General features: G+C 35.7%; 1 protein-coding gene across 3 annotated transcripts in view; it reads left to right on the top strand.

The window, feature by feature from the left end:
- Positions 1-21,711, top strand: part of GSK3B (glycogen synthase kinase 3 beta) — a 197,802-nt gene that overhangs the window by 93,012 nt on the left and 83,079 nt on the right. For all 3 annotated transcript variants that reach the window (XM_003991674.5, XM_003991675.5, XM_019839811.3), the window contains exon 4: positions 15,380-15,490. In XM_003991674.5, the coding sequence (XP_003991723.1) occupies positions 15,380-15,490 (111 nt within the window). The remainder of the gene's footprint in view (positions 1-15,379; positions 15,491-21,711) is intronic.

Genomic DNA, 21,711 nt, shown 5'->3' with positions numbered 1-21,711 from the left:
TTGACAAAGTTGGGTTGATAGAGTTGTGTAGCCATGTGAACGAGCTCTTAGGAGTTCTGGGAGAGGGGCTGTTTGAGACCAGCACAGCAAAGAGCCAGCAGTTTGCCAAGTATTGTCTGCTGGTCCTAGAATGTGTTGAGGGTGAGAAGAGTCCTCATTTGAGAGAGCTGTAGGGAAACCATTGCCTTTGGGTGGGATCCAGGTGGATCTGGGGAAAAGCAGTGTAAGGGCAAAGCAGTATAAAAAGCCTCCATGAAGAGACTGGGATTCAAAAGAGTTCCTTTTTGGGGTTTCAGAGAGCTTAGGGGACCATCTGGACAGGAGATCAGTGGTCAGAACAGGAGCCCAAAGGAGATGTGAGGAGGCAGTTAGGGGGATGATTTTAGAAATTTTGAGGTTGAGAAAGAGCAGAATTCATTGTTTCAAGATTATAAGGATGAAAGACTTAGTCGATGTATGAGTTCAGATATGAAATATTTTGTAACCTTTTCATCGTCATCATTATCTCTCTACCATTTTCTGTCTCTTCTATGCCTATTGTCTCACTTCTGTTTAGTCTCCTCCATCTACTTTCTGGGTTTTTGCTCCTTTTACTCTGGGTTCTGGGTCTCTCTATGTTTTGGTCTGGGTTTCTGTCCCTCTTTCTTGGTCTATGTCACCCCCTCATTTGTTTTCCCTCTTTAACTCTGGTGTCTGTGTGTTGCTCTTTCTCTTGGTTACTCTCTCTGTGGATTTCAGCCTCATCTCTGGGTTTGTGTACTCTTCTTTCATTGGGTTTCTTCCCATCTTTCGTTGAATGCCTGATCCTTCCAAATCTTTATATAGATTCTCATCTGTCCTGAGCCTTCTTCATTCTCTTTCTATCCTGACTTTTAACTTCTACATCTCTACATATCTCATTCTATTTGTACATGTTTTACAAAATTGTATGATTATTTATAATCTTATTAAATATTGGAGATCTCATAATATTTCTGGTTATTGGTTATATAGTATGTATTTCACTGAGTTGTTGAACTGCATAATACCCCCTAACTACTCCCACATTGTTATTTTTAATTTTAAAATTATAGCTAAGCTATCCCAAAGCTTCATCATAATTTTTATCCATAAGCACTCTTTAGTTGTGGATGAAGTTAGAGTAGGATTGCTGTAATACTTGGCAGATATTTCCACTGATCACAGTTTGAAAGGTTATATCTGTTTTGGTGAACTTGTCTTTATTTTGCTCCACTCTGCCATTTTAAACAGTATTTTTATTTAGGGATTATGAATAATCAGCTCTTAGCATATAACTGAGGAAAGGAGTAACTAGGATGACTAAAAGAAGGAGGAATTAAGTCAGAACAGAGACCAGAGGTGTTACTTAGTCTTAGTTGTAGTATTCTGATTGGAATTACTAGTGTTTGCTATAGTAACTAGAGCATCATGTAGTCAATTAGTATATTTTAGATTACCCAGTAGGTTTTAGTAACTGATTTAGTTCAGAAAAAATAGCACTCTTTCTCCTTGACCAGAGGAAAAATGGGATTTTTGAATGTTTTGAAAGTCTAGGCTTAATATACTTTTGTGAATTCTGAGTACCCTAGAGAATGGTGTTTTTTCAATATCAGTATTTGGCAGTAGAAATTCCTTTCCCCCTAAATAAAATTTTATGAAGAACCCCTATTCTATAAATAGAACAGATAAAAAGGAAAATTGCTTTGGTTCAAACTGGGGTATGGGGCCAGCTGACTTTGCTTTTCCTGAGTTGCAGCTCACCTCTGTAGAACCCTAGGACTCTGAAGGACATAGTTTGTAAACCACATTGTGTCTTTACAGGAGCCTTAAATTTTATTTAAATTAATTTTTTAAGAAAAATTTTTATACGTAAACTTACGTGTGAAAATATCTTACCTTTGTTCATCATAGATTGATTACTTGGATAATAAAGAAATTGCCTTCCTTAAAATAAAACTCTCCCTCTACTTGCATGAGAGGCAGTTTAAATAGCAAGGATGACAAATTGATTTCATTCCTCATATTAACTTTGTTCTATTGATAGTAACTGTGTAGAGGGCTGTATGCAGAGGAAGATTCTACCACTGCTTTTGGGATCAGAGAGAAGAATGCTGTGCTTGATTATGCCTGTTTGTCACTAGCCCTGGAGAGGAAAGGGTAGGAGTGAATCTGTTCTGAAAATTAAAGAGCACTAGCTGGATTTGCATCCCAATTCTGCCACTTGATAGTAGTATGACTGGGCAAGATACTTACTGTAGTAAGCCTTTTCCCCTTCTCATCTATACAGTAAGGGTTTTGTAAGAAAAAAGTGTAATAAGTTTAAGTGCTTATCATAGCACTTGGCATATAATTAACACTTAATAAACATTAACTGACTATTTTACAATTTATTGTTTAATAATAGCAAATATATATTACACTTGCTCTACATCAGGTATTGCTGTAAGCACTTTACATGTACTTTATAACTCACTTAAACTTTACAGTGACCCCGTAAAGAATGAGTACTGTTACTGTCCCCCATTTTATGGAAGAAGAAACTGAGGCAATTGCAGTTAAGTAAGTTACCTGAGAGTCCTACAGCTATTGAGTGGCAAAGTTAGGAGTCAACTCTAGAAAGTCTGTCTCCAGGGTCTGTATAGTATGTTACATATACTATTTAGCACAGAATGTAAATTTCTCCAGGAGTAGTGTATTAGAAATATAACATTTAAAAATATCTCAGTAATTATTGCTAAACAAGGAGAAGTTGTATAGTGTCTACTTTGGAGAATTTTTAGAAAAGAGTAAATAGCCTTTTGTTCTATGACAAAAATTATAGCAGCAGTGATAATAATATCCAAAATTTATGTGGTGCTTACTGCCACATAGTTGTAGACTCTTCAGCTATTAAGTCTGTGTTCTTTCCAAATACCCACTCTCTGAAATCTTCCAAGTTCGTTTTAATTTCAGCCTGTTGGCACTATATAGTGTTTTAGGTACAAAGACAAAGTATAAGGTCTGTCTAAATGAATTTGAGAAAGACAAGAAAAGAAATATACTGTAAAATGACAAATGGAATAACAGTTACTTGCACTATGAACAGAAATACTATAGAGAAAAGTAATAAATTATCCAGAGTGGTCAGCAAAGGAATTACATAGGAAAAATGATACTTAGGGTTTTGAGGAGGAGCTCTTTAGATAAATAGTACAGTATAAGTGTGCCAGGTTAGAAGTACAGAATGTTTGAAATGCTTGGTGAGGTTAAACAACATAGTCTGTGTAGAAGAGATACAAGTATTTTGAAAGTTCTGGTATATAAAGTATGGGAGTGTGGGTCTAGTAGTGGGAGGTGAGGCTAGGGATGTAGAAAGGAGTTCATAAGTGATTGATTGGATCAAGGTCAGCCTCCCTATGTGAAAAGTGTCTTTTGTTACTTTTTAATTAAATGAAATCTCAAGTTCTAGAAATGGTGTACGTATAGAAATGCTGAACAAAGTTATAACTGTGTACACCTGGTCTGCTTTACAAAATACAACTCTCCTCCATTCCTTTATCTTCTCTCTTTCACCTTCCTTATTTTGTGAAAATCACTGGTAGCAGAGAATTTTATTTACTGAAATAAAGATGTGTGTAAATAACTCCACAATTTTGTTACTTAAAATTTCATGTTGAATTCTATTAAAGTGGTATACATATTATCTGTATGAAAATTTTCCTGATGATCAATGCAGGTTTTTCAATAGGAGTGTGAACTAGAGAATGAATGTGTAGATAATGCAAAATTCTTGAGGTAGATGAATTGTCAAGGCTCTTCATAAATTATAAATGATAGCAAGTGAGATGATAACTGTCATTTGTTTGAAGATGTGAATCTATAGGTTTCTTTTGAATATCAGTTACCACCTTGTTTTTATGTTATTTTAATATATTTTAATGAAACTATAAAATATTACAGTTCATATTAGAAAAAAATTGAAATAACACAGGACAGTAGATAAAGTAAAATCTTTAACCTGATATCTAAATCCTCAAATCCCTCTCTGTAGAAGTAAATTTCCTGTATTCATATATGAGCATGTATATCACATGTTAATGTAATAATACTCATATTATTTTGAAACATGTTGCCCTCATTCCCCAAAATATAACAATATGGTGTTTTATGTCTATATGCATAGACACTGCACCTAATTTCCCCCATTGTTAACATCTTACATTAGTATGGTTACATTTGTTAGCATTAATGAATCAAATTGATACATTATTATTAACTAAATTCCATAGTTTATTTAGATTTCCTTAGTTTTTCCTAATGCTTTTTTCTCTTCTATGATCCCATTTAGGCTACCACATTACATTTAGTTATTTTGTCTGTTAGGCACCTCTTGACTGTGGCAGACTTTTCCTTGCTCTTGGTGACTGACAGTTTTGAGGAGTACTGGTTGCTTGCCTCACTATTGGGGTTTGTGTGATATGTATCTCATAATAAATTGGTTATTTGTAAAAGTCCACAGTGCTGTGTTCATCACATCATATCAATGGCATATACCATTAGCACAACTTGTGGATGTTATTAACCTTGATCACCTGGCTGACCTAATACTTTTCAGTTTTCTCCACTGTGAAGTTATACCCCTTCCCTCCCACCCCTGCAGCTTTCCATGCTCTGTCCTTTGTAAGGAAGTTACTTTGGAAGGAAACCTGCAGCTCAGAAGGGAGGACTTATGTTCCTTCTCCTTAAGAGCAGATCGGCTACATAATTATTTGGATTTCTTCTGCATGAGACATGGTCTTTTCTCCCCCATTTATTAATCTTTTTAGTCATTTTATTGATCGGACTATTCCAGCTTTGGCCTTTGGGAGCTCTTTCCAGTTAGCTTCTGTTTACTTTTGACATACCCTATTCATGTGGGCTTTTGTTTAGTTTTGCTTTTGAGCATGTCTCTACTTTCTGGCATGCAGATTATTTTTAATTTCTTGCTCTACGCAAATTTCCAACTGTCTTTTAAAGTTTGTTTTCATGTTTATTTATTTTTGAGAGAGAGACTGAGAGACTGAGCACTAGTGGGGGAGGGGCAGAGAGCAAGGGAGACACAGAATCTGAAGCAGCCTCCAGGTTCTGATGGTCATCACAGAGTCCAATGCGGGGCTTGAACTCATGAACCGCAGATCATGACCTGAGCCCAAGTTGGACGCTTAACCAACTAAGCCACCCAAGCACCCCTCCAACTGTCTTTGTGTGTGCACATGCAAAGACATATTTTCATACACATGATTGCTAGAAATGGCATTGCTGAGTTGAATTGGATCTCTGTACATCTCTTTGGGATGTATTATATTAGTGCATTGATTTCCCAAAAGGTTGCAAGAGTTTGGGGTTTTCAGCACAAGTGTATAATAGTTCATATTGAACAATGACCCTGTCCCAATACATACTTTTCTCAGTATGTATTCTCTGAATTTTCTTTTCTGGTTTGTTAGGTGAACAATGATAGCTCATTGTTATTTTTATTATAGTTCTTTAATTTTGAATGAGGTTAAGCATCTTTATTTTTATTGGCCATCGGTAGGACTTATCAGCCATTTGTTTATGTCCCTTTTAATTTTTTTTTTCATCGGTATGTTAGTATTTTCTTACTGACTTCGGTCATAATTAATGAGTTATTTGTATTTTAAACAAAACAAATTAGGGGCAGCTAGGTGGCTAAGTGAGTTAAGCATCTGACTTCAGCACAGGTCATGATCTCGCAGTTTGTGAGTTCGAGTCCTACATCGCGCTCTGTGCTGATAGGGCAGAACCTGCTTTGGATTCTGTTTCTCTCCCTCTCTCTCTCTCTCCCACCTCTACTTGCACGCACACTCTGTCTCTAAAAAAATGAAATTTAAAAACATTAGTCATTTGTCCTATATGAGCAGAAATTTTTTTGCCAAGTTGTCAATTTTTAAAAAATTATAGTTGACATACAATGTGTGATAGTATTTTTCAGTGTACCATAGTGATTTGACAACTACGTACATTACAAGATGCTCACCATGATCAGTGTGTTTACACCTGTCACCATACGGAATTATTAATGATATTATTGGCTACATTCCCCATGCTGTATTTTTCATCCTTGTAACTTACTTACTTTATAGTTGAAGTTTGTACCTCTTAATCCCCTTCACCTATCCCCCCATTCCCCTCCCCTCTGGCAACCATCAGTTTGTTTTCTGTATTTAGAAGTCTCTTTCTGTTTTGTTTGTTTGTTTGTTTTTTCTTTTAGATTCCACATTTATGTGAAAGCATATGATATTTGTCTTTCTTAGTCTGGCTTATTTCACTAGCATAAACTCTCTAGGTCCATCCATGTTGTCACAAATGGCAAGTTTCATTCTTTTTTATTGCTGAGTAATATTCCGTTGTGTATATATGCCACATCTTTTTTACCCATTCATCTATTGATGGACACTTATTTTGCTTCCATGTCCTGGCTGTGGTAAATACTGTTGCAGTAAACATAGGGATGCATATATCTTTTCAAATTAGTGTTTCTGTTTTTTTCAAGTAAATACCCAGATAGTGGAACTAGATTGTATGGCAGTTCTAGTTTTAATTTTGGGGGGAATCTTCATACTGTTCCACAGTGGTTGCACCAATTTACATTCCTACCCAGCAGTGCATGAGGATTCCCTTTTCTCCACATCCTCGCCAACACTTGTGCTGTTTCTTGTCTTTTTGATACTAGCCATTCTGACTGGTGTGAGGGTGGTATCTTACTGTGGTTTTGATTTGCATTTCCCTGATGATTAGTGAGATTGAGCATGTTTTCATGAGCCTATAGGCCATCTCTATGACTTCTTTGGGAAAATATCTATTCAGGTCTTTTGCTCATTTTTAATTGGATTATTTGGGGTGATTTTGGTGTTGAATTGTATGACTTCTTTATATATTTGGGATATTAACCCCTTTTCAGATCTATCATTTGCAAAGATCTTCTGTCACTCAGTAGATTGCCTTTTTGTTTTGTTGATGGTTCCCTTCACTGTGTAAAAGCTTCTTAGTTTAATGTAGTCCCAGTTGTTTACTTTTGTTATTGTTGCCCTTGCCTGAGGAGATGGAACCAGAAAAATATTGCTAAGGCAGGTATCCAAGAATGTACTGCCTATATTTTCTTCTAGGAGTTTTATGGTTTATGTTAGAAAGTGGTCTGGTTTCATTCTTTTACATGTAGCTCTCCGTTTTTCCTAACACCATTTATTGAAGAGATTGTCTTTTCCCCCATTTTATATTCTCACCTCCTTCATTGTAGATTAATTGACCAAGGTAGGTTTAATTCTGAGTTCCCTGGTTTTTCCATTGATCGATGTGTTTGTTTTTGTGTCAGTACCATACTTTTTTATTATGGCTCTGTAGTGTAATTTGAAGTTTGGGATTGTAATACCTCCAGCCTTGCTCTTCTTTATCAAGATTGATTTGGGTATTTGGGATATTTTGTAGTTCCATACAGATGTTAGGATTATCTCTTCTAGTTCTGTGAAAAAATACTCTTGGTATTTTGATAGACATTACATTGAATCTGTAGATTGCTTTGGGTAACATGGACATTTTAACAATGTTAATTCTTCTAGTCCGTGAGCATGGTACATTTTTGTTTGTGTTGTCTTCAATGTCTTTAATCATTGTTTTATAGTTTTTAGAGTATAGGTCTTTTACCACCTTGGATAAATTTATTCCTAGGTATTTTCTTCTTTTTGATGCAGGTATAAATGGGATTGTTTTCTTAATTTCTCTTTCTGCTACTTTGTTATTAGTGTGTAGAAATACAGCAGATTTCTGTATATTACTTTTGTACCCTGCAATGTTACTGAATTCATTAATTAGTTCTAATAGTTTTTGGTGGACAAAAATATTGTCCTTTTTTAAAATTTGGCTCTTTTTTTTTCCTTCCAGAGTGTTGTATAAAAGTTTTATGTTTTTATATAATCTTAATGGCATCATTTTCCTTAATAGCTTATAGATATTTTTCCTCCAGGATTGCAAACACACTCATGTTTTCCTCTGGTAGATTTATAGTTGGTATTTTTTTAACTTTTGTAGTTTTGGTATTTATTTTGTGTTATATATAATGTGAGATGAGGATGAAGCTTGCCATTATCTTGTATGCCAGGTACTTGTCTCCCTTTCCCCATTCCCACCCCTTGCAAGGAAAAGAATATTTCCCTTTCCCTAATCGACCCACTTTACTGTTAGTGTTATTCCCATCTCTGGCCTACTCTGGCACACCCATTGGAGAAAAGGCATTCATTTTTAAGTTTTTTGTTTTTTGGGTTTTTGGGGAGGAGGTTTGCTAGTCAAGTTCCCAAACCCAGTTCTGAGGAGAATCCTGGGCTGTCTACTTTGTTGAATGTCTTCTACTGGGGTTCTATGATAAGCCGCTTTGCATTCCATCAAATTTTTAGAATTATAGCATGATTTTGCTTAAAGCTGCAGCCTCAAGTAATTTTGTTTCCTTGACCTCCTTGACCTCAAAAATCATCTGTATATTTTCCAAATGTTGGATAGAGTTGTCTCAGCTCTTGTTTAGTTGTTAGGTGTGATCAAAGTTTTATCACTTAAATTTATTCCTGACTGAATGGTTTTAGAGTAGAGTTCACAGAGGAGTGATTACCAGCAATTAGAGAGTAGTTTGTTAATTAAAATGACAACTAGAAAAACTGAACCACTGAGAGAAATACTCCCTAAATTGTACATCATGTAATATTTTAGAGATTTCTGAATAAGATCCATTTTGTATATTAGCAGAATTCTTTTTAAAAGATACATAGCGTGGGGCACCTGGGTGACTCCGTCAGTTGCGCATCCAACTTCGGCTCAGGTCATGATCTCACGGTTTGTGGGTTCAAGCCCCGCATCAGGTTCTGTGCTGACAGCTCAGATCCTGGAGCCAGCTTCGGATTCTGTGTCTCCCTTTTTCTTTGCCCCTCCCCTACTTGTGCTCTGTCTCTCTCTCAAAAATAAATAAAATGTAAAGAAAAAAAAAGCAAAATTAAAAAAAATTTAAAAGGTATATAACAGTGACTCCTTAGTAAATTTGGGGGAAACCTAGTAATTGTCCTTTGAAATTAGTACTTTCTCATTATGTGAGAGACTGTTTTCAGGCATATCCATTCAAATGATAGTTTTTACATGTTGTATTTTTATATTTGGCTTTTAAATCTTATAGCTAAGCTGTGAGTATTCAAATATTGTCTAGTAACCTAAAAGAGAGAGACTACATTGAGAATATGGCAGACCTAGGATATTTTAGAAAATTACAAGTGATAGAAAAGCTGAGTCGTGGTCCTTTCTTAAAATATTAGCATACCCTGTCCTATGAATTATATTTTTCATGAACCTCCCAATAAAACTACTTTTGGAATGTGAAAATATTAGTCTTTTCTGTACTTGATGTTTCCTACAGATGGACTTTCCTCAGGGATTATTCCTATGACTATTACATTTAGCAGAATATCTGTCTGTAAGTTTAATAAGAGTATTTAAAGAACATGATATTGTTGAGCCTTTTATTTCAAATCAAGAGCAGTGATAGTGTTATTAGTTGGCTGCTTTGGTTTCCAACCTTAGGATCCAGTTAGATTAAAAAAAAAAAAAAAAGTGGATGTGATTTTAATACAAGCACAGAACAATGAAATAAAAGGTATTTATAGTGCCTTTAAGTATAACGAGACACCTTCAATGTTTCAGAAAATGAAGACATTCAAAATGACAGTTTTAAATGTATATGGACATTTATACTTCACTTACAAAATGGACAGATGTCCTGCATGGTTCTAAAGAAGTTGCAAGTTTTTGAGAATTAATGGAGTGAATAAACAAAATATATTTGAGCAAAGAGACAGGTTTATGTTAATCTGCAAAGCAGTAGTCTAAATATAATTTAAATCCCATATTTCTCATAGCGTAGTGAATTAGAACATTCAACCTATAGCAGACATGGTTTCTTTAATCTTTCTTTGGTGTATTCTGCTTTTTTAATATTAGGAATAAAATACATTGCCTAAAAATGGATACTTATCCTTATGTCAAATGAAGCCTGGACTGTGCCAAGTAGAGTGGAATTATCTTTACTGATCTGAACATAATAGTTCAACTGTAATCTAATATTGCATTAAGTTTCTCATTAACTGCACCTCAATGTAGATTGCCTTTTGAGTTCTCTTCATTACACCTATCATTTATTTTCCAACTGAGTTGCTGTCAAGTCTTATCTGTCATTCTACATAATAAATTGATACTTTGAGTTTAATCATAGGGTTTTGTATTTATCTTTGTTAAATATTATATTGTAGGTTTCCCAGGAAACCTGGGAATTAGAGTTCTTTAAACTCTTATTTGGTCTTCCATTTTAAGCCATTCTTCTTGGGTTTGTGTTAGTCTTTGGTGATTGTGTTAAAGTCAGAAATTGTAAATTGCCACGTTCATCCCCTGATGTGTTTTATTTGGCTAGTGCATTCTGTTAATTTTTTGTGAATTAGGATGCTTACAGTTAAGTTTTGTACTATCTATCTGATTTATTAACCACTACCCCTTACTACAGTACCCATTTTGGCCTCACACATTTACATTTGTTGCTTAGCCATTGAAGGCATTTGCTTTTGCGACCCCTAATATACGAAGTCATTTTTGAAAATATTGATTGGGACAGGGGAAGGACAGAGCTTATACAACTAGAAACTAGAAACTCTTCTCGAATTTGACATTAATGTTTTCATTTTTTATTCTTCATTTTTGGTATACTGTTTAGCAAATTAGTTAAATTGTAATACAGTGCTATACATATCTTCAGGTCATTCATAAATCATAAATATATCATAATTAACTCTGTCAAATGATTTATTAAAATTAAGAAACCCTGTAATTAGCTAATCAGGTTTTTTTTAAAGGATAGTTTTAACACCTGTGTTAGTGACCTTTCTGAAACCCAAAGCTTACCATCACTTGAATTCTATGTACACATCCCTTTGACACCAGCTGGATGTTCTATTTATGTGTTCCTTTTATTGGACCTCAACTTCACTTGAAGCTTCTTGTCTAAACTTCATCTCTGAAATTAAAAAAAAAATTTTAATGTTTTTAAATTTGTTTTTGAGAGACAGAGCGTGAGTCAGGAAGGGACAGACACAAAGGGAGACACAGAATCTGAAGCAGGCTCCAGGCTCTGAGCTGTCTCAGCCTGACACGGGGCATGAACCCACGAACCACAAGATCATGACCTGAGCCAAAGTTGTACACTTAACCGACTGAGCCTCCCAGGAGCCCTGTGAAATTTTCTTCTCTTAGCCTGCAGTATTACTTTCACTACCTTTAGTTCTGCAAATGACCTTATTTCTTATTTTACAAGAAAGAGCGTCCTTAAACATATACTTATTTTACTTACAATTCTCACTAACTTAATTTATTTTAGGTGTACAGGAAAAAAAATGTGGTGTCATTTTTTTCTAACAATGATAGTAGTGAAAATTTAGAGACTGTTTAATTAATTTCAACTTATTTGTTTCTCTGGTTCTCTGTTACTCTCATGTTTAGCTAGCCAATATACTTGCCCCTCCCAACCTCCCTTTTCTTTCAGTCCTTATTGCCCAAGCCCTGATGTAGGCCTTGGATTCTTACAGGTTTCTAGAGGCTGACACTGCTTTCACTCTTAAACTTCCTAACTCCTCCTTGCCCCCTTACCATATCCCACTTTGCACAGTGCTGTTTGAGTTAAAGCCGACTTGTAAGACTGTCATCCTAATTCTTAAATAATATTCATTGCCTCTGAGTTTAGTTTATTCACCAAATATTTATTGAGTACCTACTATGTGGTAGGCAATATTCTAGGTGGAAAAGAGCAGTGAACAAAAGACAGTCTTATTTCTCATTGAGCTTAGTTGGGGGGGAAGCAGACAATGTAAACTATGTGGTTAGAAAGCAATAAATATCTTGGGAAAAAATAATATGGGGAAGGTAGGTAGGATTTTGGGGTAGAGGAATTGGGGAGAGTCCAATTAAGGAAAGCCACTCTAAAACAGTAACACTTTAGCATAGATTTGAAGGAGGTGAGGCAAGTGAGGTGTGTGTTTATGTCTCGGGGGAGAATATTCTAGGCTGAAGGAGTAATCAGTATAGAGGCCCTGAATGTGAAAGCCTGCCAAACGTGGTCAAGAAATAGCAGGAAGCTGCTGTTGTCACTAGAGATGAGTGAGCAATGGGAACAGCAGTAAAGTAGAGGACAGGAAAATAAGGAAGTATGTGTGGAGGCCTTTGCAGACCACTAAGAATAAATCTTAGTGAGATAGAGTGGAAGAGCTACAATCTAACTTCTGTTTTGTTGATATTAGATTAAAGGGTAAAGATGGAAGCAAGGAGACCATTTAGGAGGATATTGGCAATAATCTAGGTGAGAAGTGGTAGTGGTGGAGACTAGGGTTGTAGCAGTGAAGATGGTAAGAATTGATTAGATCCTGAATAAATTTTAAAGGTGGAAACATTAGTATGTTTTTGGTGTATGTATATGTGTGAGAGAAAGATGGGGGTGGGAAATTAATGATGATTCTAAGGTTTTCAGCCTGAGCAATGTTAAGTGCACAATTTGACATAGTAGCCTGGAGTTAAAAGCAGAGGCCCAGCATATATATGAATTTGGGAGTCATCAGTGTAGAGTAGTGTTGAACCTTCGGACTGGATGAAATCATCACGAGAGTGAGCTTACATTAAGAACAGTGATTGGAGGACTGAGCCCTGGGATCCTCCATTCCTTAAGTGAATGAGCCAGAAATGGAGAGCAAGAAGAGTAGTCTTTGAGGTAAGGTGAAAACCAGAAGAGTATAGTGTTTTAGAACCCAAGTAAAGCAGGCATTCGGAAGAAGGGAACATGATCCAACTATGTTAAATAGTGGTGCTAAGTCACGTAGAAAGGGAAGGATAAAATGATGACTGAAAATTGGCATTGGATTCAGCAACAAGGAGATTACTGATCTTGAAGAACAATTCTGCTCGAGCAGTGGTGATGAAATCCTACTGGAGTGAGTTTCAGAGAAAATGAGAAGAGACTGGTATTGGAGAATGTCAGTTTAGACGCCTCTTTGGAGGAATTTTACTGTTATAGGAGGCCAGAAAATATGGTGGTAATTAGTGCAGTTAGAAGGAGTTTTCTTTTTAACAATGGGAGAAATAACAGCAAGTTTGTGTACAGACTGTAATGCTCCCAAAGAGAGAAAAATTAATGGAGAGAGATAGGAAAATTGCTGAAGCACTGATTGTGATTAGGAAAAGCAGAATAGTATGTGTGTGTGTATGTGTGTATATATAATCATTATTTTATGTTTAGTAGGGTTTACCTTAAAAAGGAACTTAGTTTAGTTAGAGAAGGGAAGGAAGAGCATATGGAATTAGATGATGTAGATGGGTGCATGTAGTGGTGCAAGCAAGGACATCAGCTGAGGGTGAAATGGAAAGAGGGGTATCGGAAATCAAAGAGAAGGACAGAAAAAATCAAGTATGGTACTTTGGAAAAGTGAATGGACTAGGCAAATATATTATTGCTGGGCCAATTGAATTTCTTGATGATGAATTTAATGTGAGAAACAAACACCACAGTTTTAGCCACATTCAGCAGTTTGGGTGCAGGCATGGAATGGATGGAAAGCTGGATTTAACCACGGTTGTGGCTTATTGAACAGATATGACTTGACACACTTTTTCATAAAGGGCCAGATAATAAATATTTTTGGTTTTGCAGGCTAAAGTCTCAGTTATAACTATTCAGCTCTGCCAGTGTAGCCCCAAAGCAGCCATAGACAATACGTACATGTATGAGCATTGCTTTGCTCCTTAAAACTTTATTTATAAAAACAGGCATCAGGCTTTTGCTGTTGTTTACTGACCCCTGTGTTAGAGAGTGAGGATAATGGTAGACTGTGGAATTTAAGCTGGATATGGAGAGAAGAGAGGAGAAAACGGGAGTGAGCAATAACGCAAAGGTAATAGAGTCAGTGGCATACTCTCTCACTAAACTGTTTCCTGTGCTCCACTGTATTCATTGATCTCATATCTTGTATACAGTTTTCTCTATGCCTTAAGTGCTCCTCTCATACTCAATTTAGATGTCATCTCTTTTATACCTACACCCTTATTACTTCCTTTGCAGTGGCTACTGACATGGAAAATGTCAGTATTAACATGAAAAATTTTCAGTAACTGCTGAAAATGGAAAATTTTCACTTCATTTTGGTAGATAACATGATTTCAAATTAGGAAGATTGTGAAAGTTTCTTTACTTACAGATTTTCCCATTCAGTAGCCAGTTCTGGATTTGCATGTGATTCTCAACTTTGTTTTCTGCTTCATTTTATCTATCTGCTATTATTCACATGAAGAGAGTAAGGGTAGTACTCTGTCCCTCTTTCCTAGTTTGTACTTAGTTGGAATTCCCTTCTTTCTCTCCACTGATCTTGGATTCGTGTCTTTAGGCTGCTGAGAAAGGATGTTTAAACATATGACCTGCAATAAACTTGTGACTATGGTAACTCGCCTCCTTATAAGTTACTCTTTTTCTTTCAGTTACTTGTAGAAAACAGTGGTTATTCTACTAATTACAGACTATTAGACAACCATAGAACCTTGTAGAGGTTAGAGAAATTTTGAAGACCATCTAGCCCAATTTTTCATATTATAGTTAAGGAACAAAGCCTAGAGAGATTGACTTGCATACATTAGCACAGAGCGAGGGCTGAAAATCTTAGCTCCCAGTTCAGTACTCACTCTACTACAGTGACAGCTTTCCTTATAGGATATGAGGGTACTGGTTCTCAAACCAGAAAATATGAAATTTTGTGGGGCACTGGGGTGGTTCAGTCGGTTAAGCTTCTGACTCCTGATTTCGGCTCAGGTCATGATCTCTTGGTTCCTGAATTCAAGCCCCATGTTGGGCTCTGAGCTGACAGTGCATGGCCTGCTTAGGATTCTCTATCTCCTTCTCTCTCTCTGCCCCTCCCCTGCTCTCTCTCTCTGTCTCTCTGAAAAATAAATAGACATATTAAAAAAAAGATGAAATTTTGTGACAGGTGATATCCTCTTATAACCAAAATAATAGTTTAAATATAGTTAGGAATCTTAACAGTATTGAAATGGCTATGTTTTTTCCATGAAATTATTAGTAAAAAGGTAGACTTGCTTTCACTACTATGGTTACATTCTGAATTATTTTTGTATAATTAAAATTGAATGCATGAATCTTTTCTTAAAAATTTGAATAAGTAGGAAAAAATCTGAATAAGTGACTATATAGAGATTTTACTCTAATTGGAATACTTAAAAAACTAGTTTCTAAGTTTGTTTTTTCTGTTTGTTTGTTTTTAATAAACTCTTTCAGAAAGATGAAGTCTATCTTAATCTGGTGCTGGACTATGTTCCGGAAACAGTATACAGAGTTGCCAGACACTATAGTCGAGCCAAACAGACGCTCCCTGTGATCTATGTCAAGGTATGTAAAAATGGAACAACTTTCCACTTTAAAAAGTACTTACTATGAAGCAAGAAAAGTGCTGGATGTGTTTTAACTATATTATTGCATCTAATGTCAAGGGGAGAAGCTGCAAAGTAGGTATTGCTAGAGTTTTGTTAAATTCTTGTATACTTTTTAAAGTGTGAAACCTTCACCTTTTAAACTTTCATGACTCAGATATTAGAGATAACCTGTCATCTTTCTGACAAGTGAATTTTTCATAGACATTTATGCATTTTAATTTCGTTAGCCATAGCACCTTTTTATTTAATTCCTGATACCTTTATTATGCCATAGACCAAAATAGGAGCAAGCATATCATATAAATTATAAAACATCTATATGTGACCAAATTAAATATTATATCACCATTTATAGATATGTTGTAACTGTAGCGAAAGTTTAAACTTTCTGTAATTTTAAATATGCACAGATGTGCATATTAGTGTGTTACTTAAATTTTAGTACCTAATGTCATCTCATGGAGACACAGAGTGTCACAGACTGGCTAGGAATTTACCCAGCATAATTCTGATTAAAGTTGTGATCGCTAATTAGAAACATTTTTATTGTTATTATTATTATTATTAGGTTCAGATCTTTATTTATTTATTTTTAATAATAATTATAATAATTTTCTTTTATTTATTTTATTTTATTTTATTTTTTTTCAATATATGAAATTTACTGTCAAATTGGTTTCCATACAACACCCAATGCTTATCCCAAAAGGTGCCCTCCTCAATACCTATCACCCATCTTCCCCTCCCTCCCACCCCCCATCAACCCTCAGTTCTCAGGTTTTTTTTTAAATTTTTTTTTCAATGTTTTTTATTTATTTTTGGGACAGAGAGAGACAAAGCATGAACGGGAGAGGGGCAGAGAGAGAGGGAGACACAGAATCGGAAACAGGCTCCAGGCTCCGAGCCATCAGCCCAGAGCCTGACACGGGGCTCGAAGTCACGGACCGCGAGATCGTGACCTGGCTGAAGTCGGACGCTTAACCGACTGCGCCACCCAGGCGCCCTTGTTCTCAGTTTTTAAGAGTCTCTTATGCTTTGGCTCTCTCCCACTTAAACCTCTTTTTTTTTTTTTTTTTTTTTCCTTCCCCTCCCCCATGGGTTTCTGTTAAGTTTCTCAGGATCCACATAAGAGTGAAACCATATGGTATCTGTCTTTCTCTGTATGGCTTATTTCACTTTGCCTCACACTCTCCAGTTCCATACATGTTGCTACAAAGGGCCATATTTCATTCTTTCTCATTGCCATGTAGTACTCCATTGTGTCTATAAACCACAATTTCTTTATCCATTCATCAGTTGATGGACATTTAGGCTCTTTCCATAATTTGGCTATTGTTGAGAGTGCTGCTATAAACATTGGGGTACAAGTGGCCCTATGCATCAGTACTCCTGTATCCCTTGGGTAAATTCCTAGCAGTGCTATTGCTGGGTCATAGGGTAGGTCTATTTTTAATTTTCTGAGGAACCTCCACACTGCTTTCCAGAGCGGCTGCACCAATTTGCATTCCCACCAACAGTGCAAGAGGGTTCCCGTTTCTCCACATCCTCTCCAGCATCTATAGTCTCCTGATGTGTTCATTTTGGCCACTCTGACTGGCGTGAGGTGATATCTGAGTGTGGTTTTGATTTGTATTTCCCTGGTAAGGAATGACTTTGAGCATCTTTTCATGTGCCTGTTGGCCATCTGGATGTCTTCTTTAGAGAAGTGTCTATTCATGTTTTCTGCCCATTTCTTCACTGGGTTATTTGTTTTTCGGGTGTGGAGTTTGGTGAGCTCTTTATAGATTTTGGATACTAGCCCTTTGTCCGATATGTCATTTGCAAATATCTTTTCCCATTCCGTTGGTTGCCTTTTAGTTTTGTTGGTTGTTCCCTTTGCTGTGCAGAAGCTTTTTATCTTCATAAGGTCCCAGTAATTCATTTTTGCTTTTAATTCCCTTGCTTTTGGGGATGTGTCGAGTAAGAGATTGCTACGGCTGAAGTCAGAGAGGTCTTTTCCTGCTTTCTCCTCTAGGGTTTTGATGGTTTCCTGTCTCACATTCAGGTCCTTTATCCATTTTGAGTTTATTTTTGTGAATGGTGTGAGAAAGTGGTCTAGTTTCATTCTTCTGCATGTTGCTGTCCAGTTCTCCCAGCACCATTTGTTAAAGAGACTGTCTTTTTTCCATTGGATGTTCTTTCCTGCTTTGTCAAAGATTAGTTGGCCATACGTTTGTGGGTTTAGTTCTATTCTAGTCCATTGGTCTATGTGTCTGTTTTTGTGCCATCAGATTTTTAAAAAAATTTATTGAAGTATGATTTTTTTTTTACCTATGACATTGTGAAAATTAGGAGTTAAGTTTCAAAGTCTAGATATCTAAATATAATTTTTTACATTTTATCCTTTATAGTGATGACTCTAGAAAACAAAATGGCAGTGACTCTAAATATTTTAAGATTGAGTATTGAATTTTACTTAATAATTACAATTTTAAACTTTATAGTAATAAAATGGGTACCAAAGCAGGAGTTTGCTAGCTAATTTTGACAAGGAGCCAGGATTCCTGTTGAATTCAGTGCTAGGAATTTAAAACTTAGTTGAGTTTGTGGTTCAATTGATCATAGTAAGAACTAAAAAGACACAGTTTTTTTTTATATGAAATTTATTGACAAATTGGTTTCCATACAACACCCAGTGCTCATCCCAAAAGGTGCCCTCTTCAATACCCATCACCCACCCTCTCCTCCCTCCCACCCCCCATCAACCCTCAGTTTGTTCTCAGTTTTTAACAGTCTCTTATGCTTTGGCTCTCTCCCACTCTAACCTCTTTTTTTTTTTTTCCTTCCCTTCCCCCATGGGTTCCTGTTAAGTTTCTCAGGATCCACATAAGAGTGAAAACATATGGTATCTGTCTTTCTCTGTATGGCTTATTTCACTTAGCCTCACACTCTCCAGTTCCATCCACGTTGCTACAAAAGGCCCTATTTCATTTTTTCTCATTGCCATGTAGTACTCCATTGTGTCTATAAACCACAATTTCTTTATCCATTCATCAGTTGATGGACATTTTGGCTCTTTCCATAATTTGGCTATTGTTGAGAGTGCTGCTATGAACATTGGGGTACAAGTGGCCCTATGCATCAGTACTCCTGTATCCCTTGGATAAATTCCTAGCAGTGCTATTGCTGGGTCATAGGGTAGGTCTATTTTTAATTTTCTGAGGAACCTCCACACTGCTTTCCAGAGCGGCTGCACCAATTTGCATTCCCACCAACAGTGCAAGAGGGTTCCCGTTTCTCCACATCCTCTCCAGCATCTATAGTCTCCTGATTTGTTCATTTTGGCCACTCTGACTGGCGTGAGGTGATACCTGAGTGTGGTTTTGATTTGTATTTCCCTGATAAGGAGCGACGCTGAACATCTTTTCATGTGCCTGTTGGCCATCCGGATGTCTTCTTTAGAGAAGAAGACACAGTTTTTGTACTACAAATTTAGTTTAGTATTTTATTCTGGTTTTAAAATAGCAAGGCCCTATTCAAGATAACCAGCATAATAGAATATCCCTTTGAAATCCCTAAATCTAGAGTAATCTTTGAACTTCTCAGTTTAGAATGGTGATGGTTTCATTCTACCTGCTCATAGCTCATATTATTAAATGTGGAGCACTGGCAAATTTATGAAGCAGAAAAAAACCCTAGATTTAGTTCTTGAAGTTAAGATCCAACTGCTTTTGGGCAGTTACCACTCCATTCTCTCCTTAACTTCCATGTTGGTAGCTTCCATATTGGTAAAATTGTACTCCTTTCTTTCCTGCTCACTATATAGCATTATGGGTCTATAAGATGAACTTACCATATGAGAAAACATTTTTGGAACTATAGAATAAAAGTAACAGAAGACCAGGGGCGCCTGGGTGGTGCAGTCGGTTAAGCGTCCGACTTCAGCCAGGTCACTATCTCGCAGTCCGTGAGTTCGAGCCCCGCATCAGGCTCTGGGCTGATGGCTCAGAGCCTGGAGCCTGTTTCCGATTCTGTGTCTCCCTCTCTCTCTGCCCTTCCCCCATTCATGCTCTGTCTCTCTCTGTCCCAAAAATAAATAAACGTTGAAAAAAAAATAAAAAAAAAAAAGTAACAGAAGACCATAAAACTAGATTTAAAAAGTGACACATTGAGAACATTTAATAGGAAGTGCACAGTGGTTCTACCAGTGTTTTTGTTCTAACTCTAATTCAGCAAATAAATGGTAAATGATTGCAGCATAATGTGAAGGTTAATAAAATATTTTATTCCTCCTCTGGTAAGGAGAAAAAAGATTACACAAATAACTATAAAACAGGGAAAAAAAAGTGTTACAAAAGTGGTTAGATATGTCCTATTCTTTTAAAATGGTAAAATTTCCAAGAGAAAGTTATAGTAATACCTCTATTGAATCTCTCCTCCAAATTTACTTACCTCCTAGCAGATCTCTATTGCTCCATAGCTGAGTCAGTACCTATTTTCCCACCAACATAAAATGTGCCAAATGATTTTCTTATCCTATATCTGTCTACAAAAATTTTACTTACTTCAGGATCTTTTAGCTCCTCTAAACATTTTTTTATTGAAGGTTTCAAATAGAAATAAAAAAGAAAATGAAATAATGAACCCCCATGTCCCCATTATACAGCTTCAACAATGACTAGTTCATCGCTATTCTTTTCATCAACACCACCGTTTATTCCCTACTTGCTTTATTTTGAAGCAAATCACAGATGTTATTTTCATCTGTAAGTATTTCAGTATATATGTGTACATGATAGGGACTTTCTTTTTAAAAACTTAGCTACAATATCATTGTCTTTACCTATACAATAAATAGTAAATCATCAATATTATTAAATATCTAGTTACTATTTTTATTCCCAAAATGTTATATTACATATGTTTTTAATTGGGATCTACATATTTTAGAATTGGGATCTAAGTAAGGTCCATATAATTGATTTATGTTTAATGTTTCCTTTTTATAGACTCACTCTCTCTTAAACTTCGTTGTTAAAGAAACTTGGGTCAGTTGACCTGCAGTTTGTTGGTCTGGATTTTGCTGATTGGATTACTGTAGTGTTAATATGTTTCCTGAAAATTGGTGATTAGATATATTTTTATAAAATTTAAGACTACTTCATATATATTGTTGAGAGCTTTCCTAAGGAAGCACGTAATGTCTGTTTTTTTGTGATGTTGTGGGCATTGATCATTGCCTAAATTCATTAATTTATCAAGGCTTACAAAATGTTGGTATTCTAATATTAGTTCTTTTTAAATTTATAAGCTAGAGTAGTTCTGTAAATAGAAACTTTCCATGTCAGCTCTTTGTTTACCCTCAGATACTACAGTTAATATAAAAAATACAGGATATATATTTGATTATATCCCTTTATGTACCAAAATTTATAATAATTAGTTGGTTCCATAGAATTGGTTCCATAGCATCCCCCAGAGGTGACCAGTGAGATATTTTTTGTTGTTGTATGTTTGTTTTAAAATTTCTTGGCATGAGTCTTAATTATCTTTGCTAGCTTCTTCACTTTCTGTCATGATAGTGTTCTAGATTCATCTTAAACATTTCTTCCCCAGACTTGGACTCAGCCTTTCCTTCAAGGAGACCTGATTCTTTTAGTGAGAAATGGTGTTTGAGACCATTGTCTGGATGTTAGGAGTGCTAATTGCTACAGGGTTGGTTACTCTTTCTAGGGTTTTTAGTGGATAGAGCTAGAAAATATGTGGATAATTTTTTCAAAGATAGCATGGGGTATCTTTTTTTTTTAGCCTCAAAATGAATATATATTGACATTTCTAACTAAATATTGGGGGATACAACAATCTACATTTGTATTTCCTTTCTCTTACATTAAAAATTCCAGTTTCAATGATAGTATAATTACTTGTTCTGTCCTATACTCTACATACAATATTCTTATAATAATAATACTGACACTACCATCACCAACTAAAAATAATTTAAGATCTCTTTGCAGTTCTTTTTATTCCCATGGTATATTTCATTAGGTATAAACAGTTAAATTTCTTTTTTAAAGAAACATTGAATAATTCCTCTCTATGTGATTATATCTCACTAAGCTTTATTTCATTTTACTTTTATTATAGATGGCATTTTAAAAATTTTAAATTAATGTTACTTTAAATTTTATGTCAAAT

This window comes from Felis catus, chromosome C2, assembly GCF_018350175.1.
Source record: "Felis catus isolate Fca126 chromosome C2, F.catus_Fca126_mat1.0, whole genome shotgun sequence".
Classification (NCBI taxonomy): Eukaryota; Metazoa; Chordata; class Mammalia; order Carnivora; family Felidae; genus Felis; species Felis catus.
The sequence above is the reverse complement of the archived record's forward strand: the minus strand, read 5'-3'. Positions and strand labels throughout refer to the sequence as shown.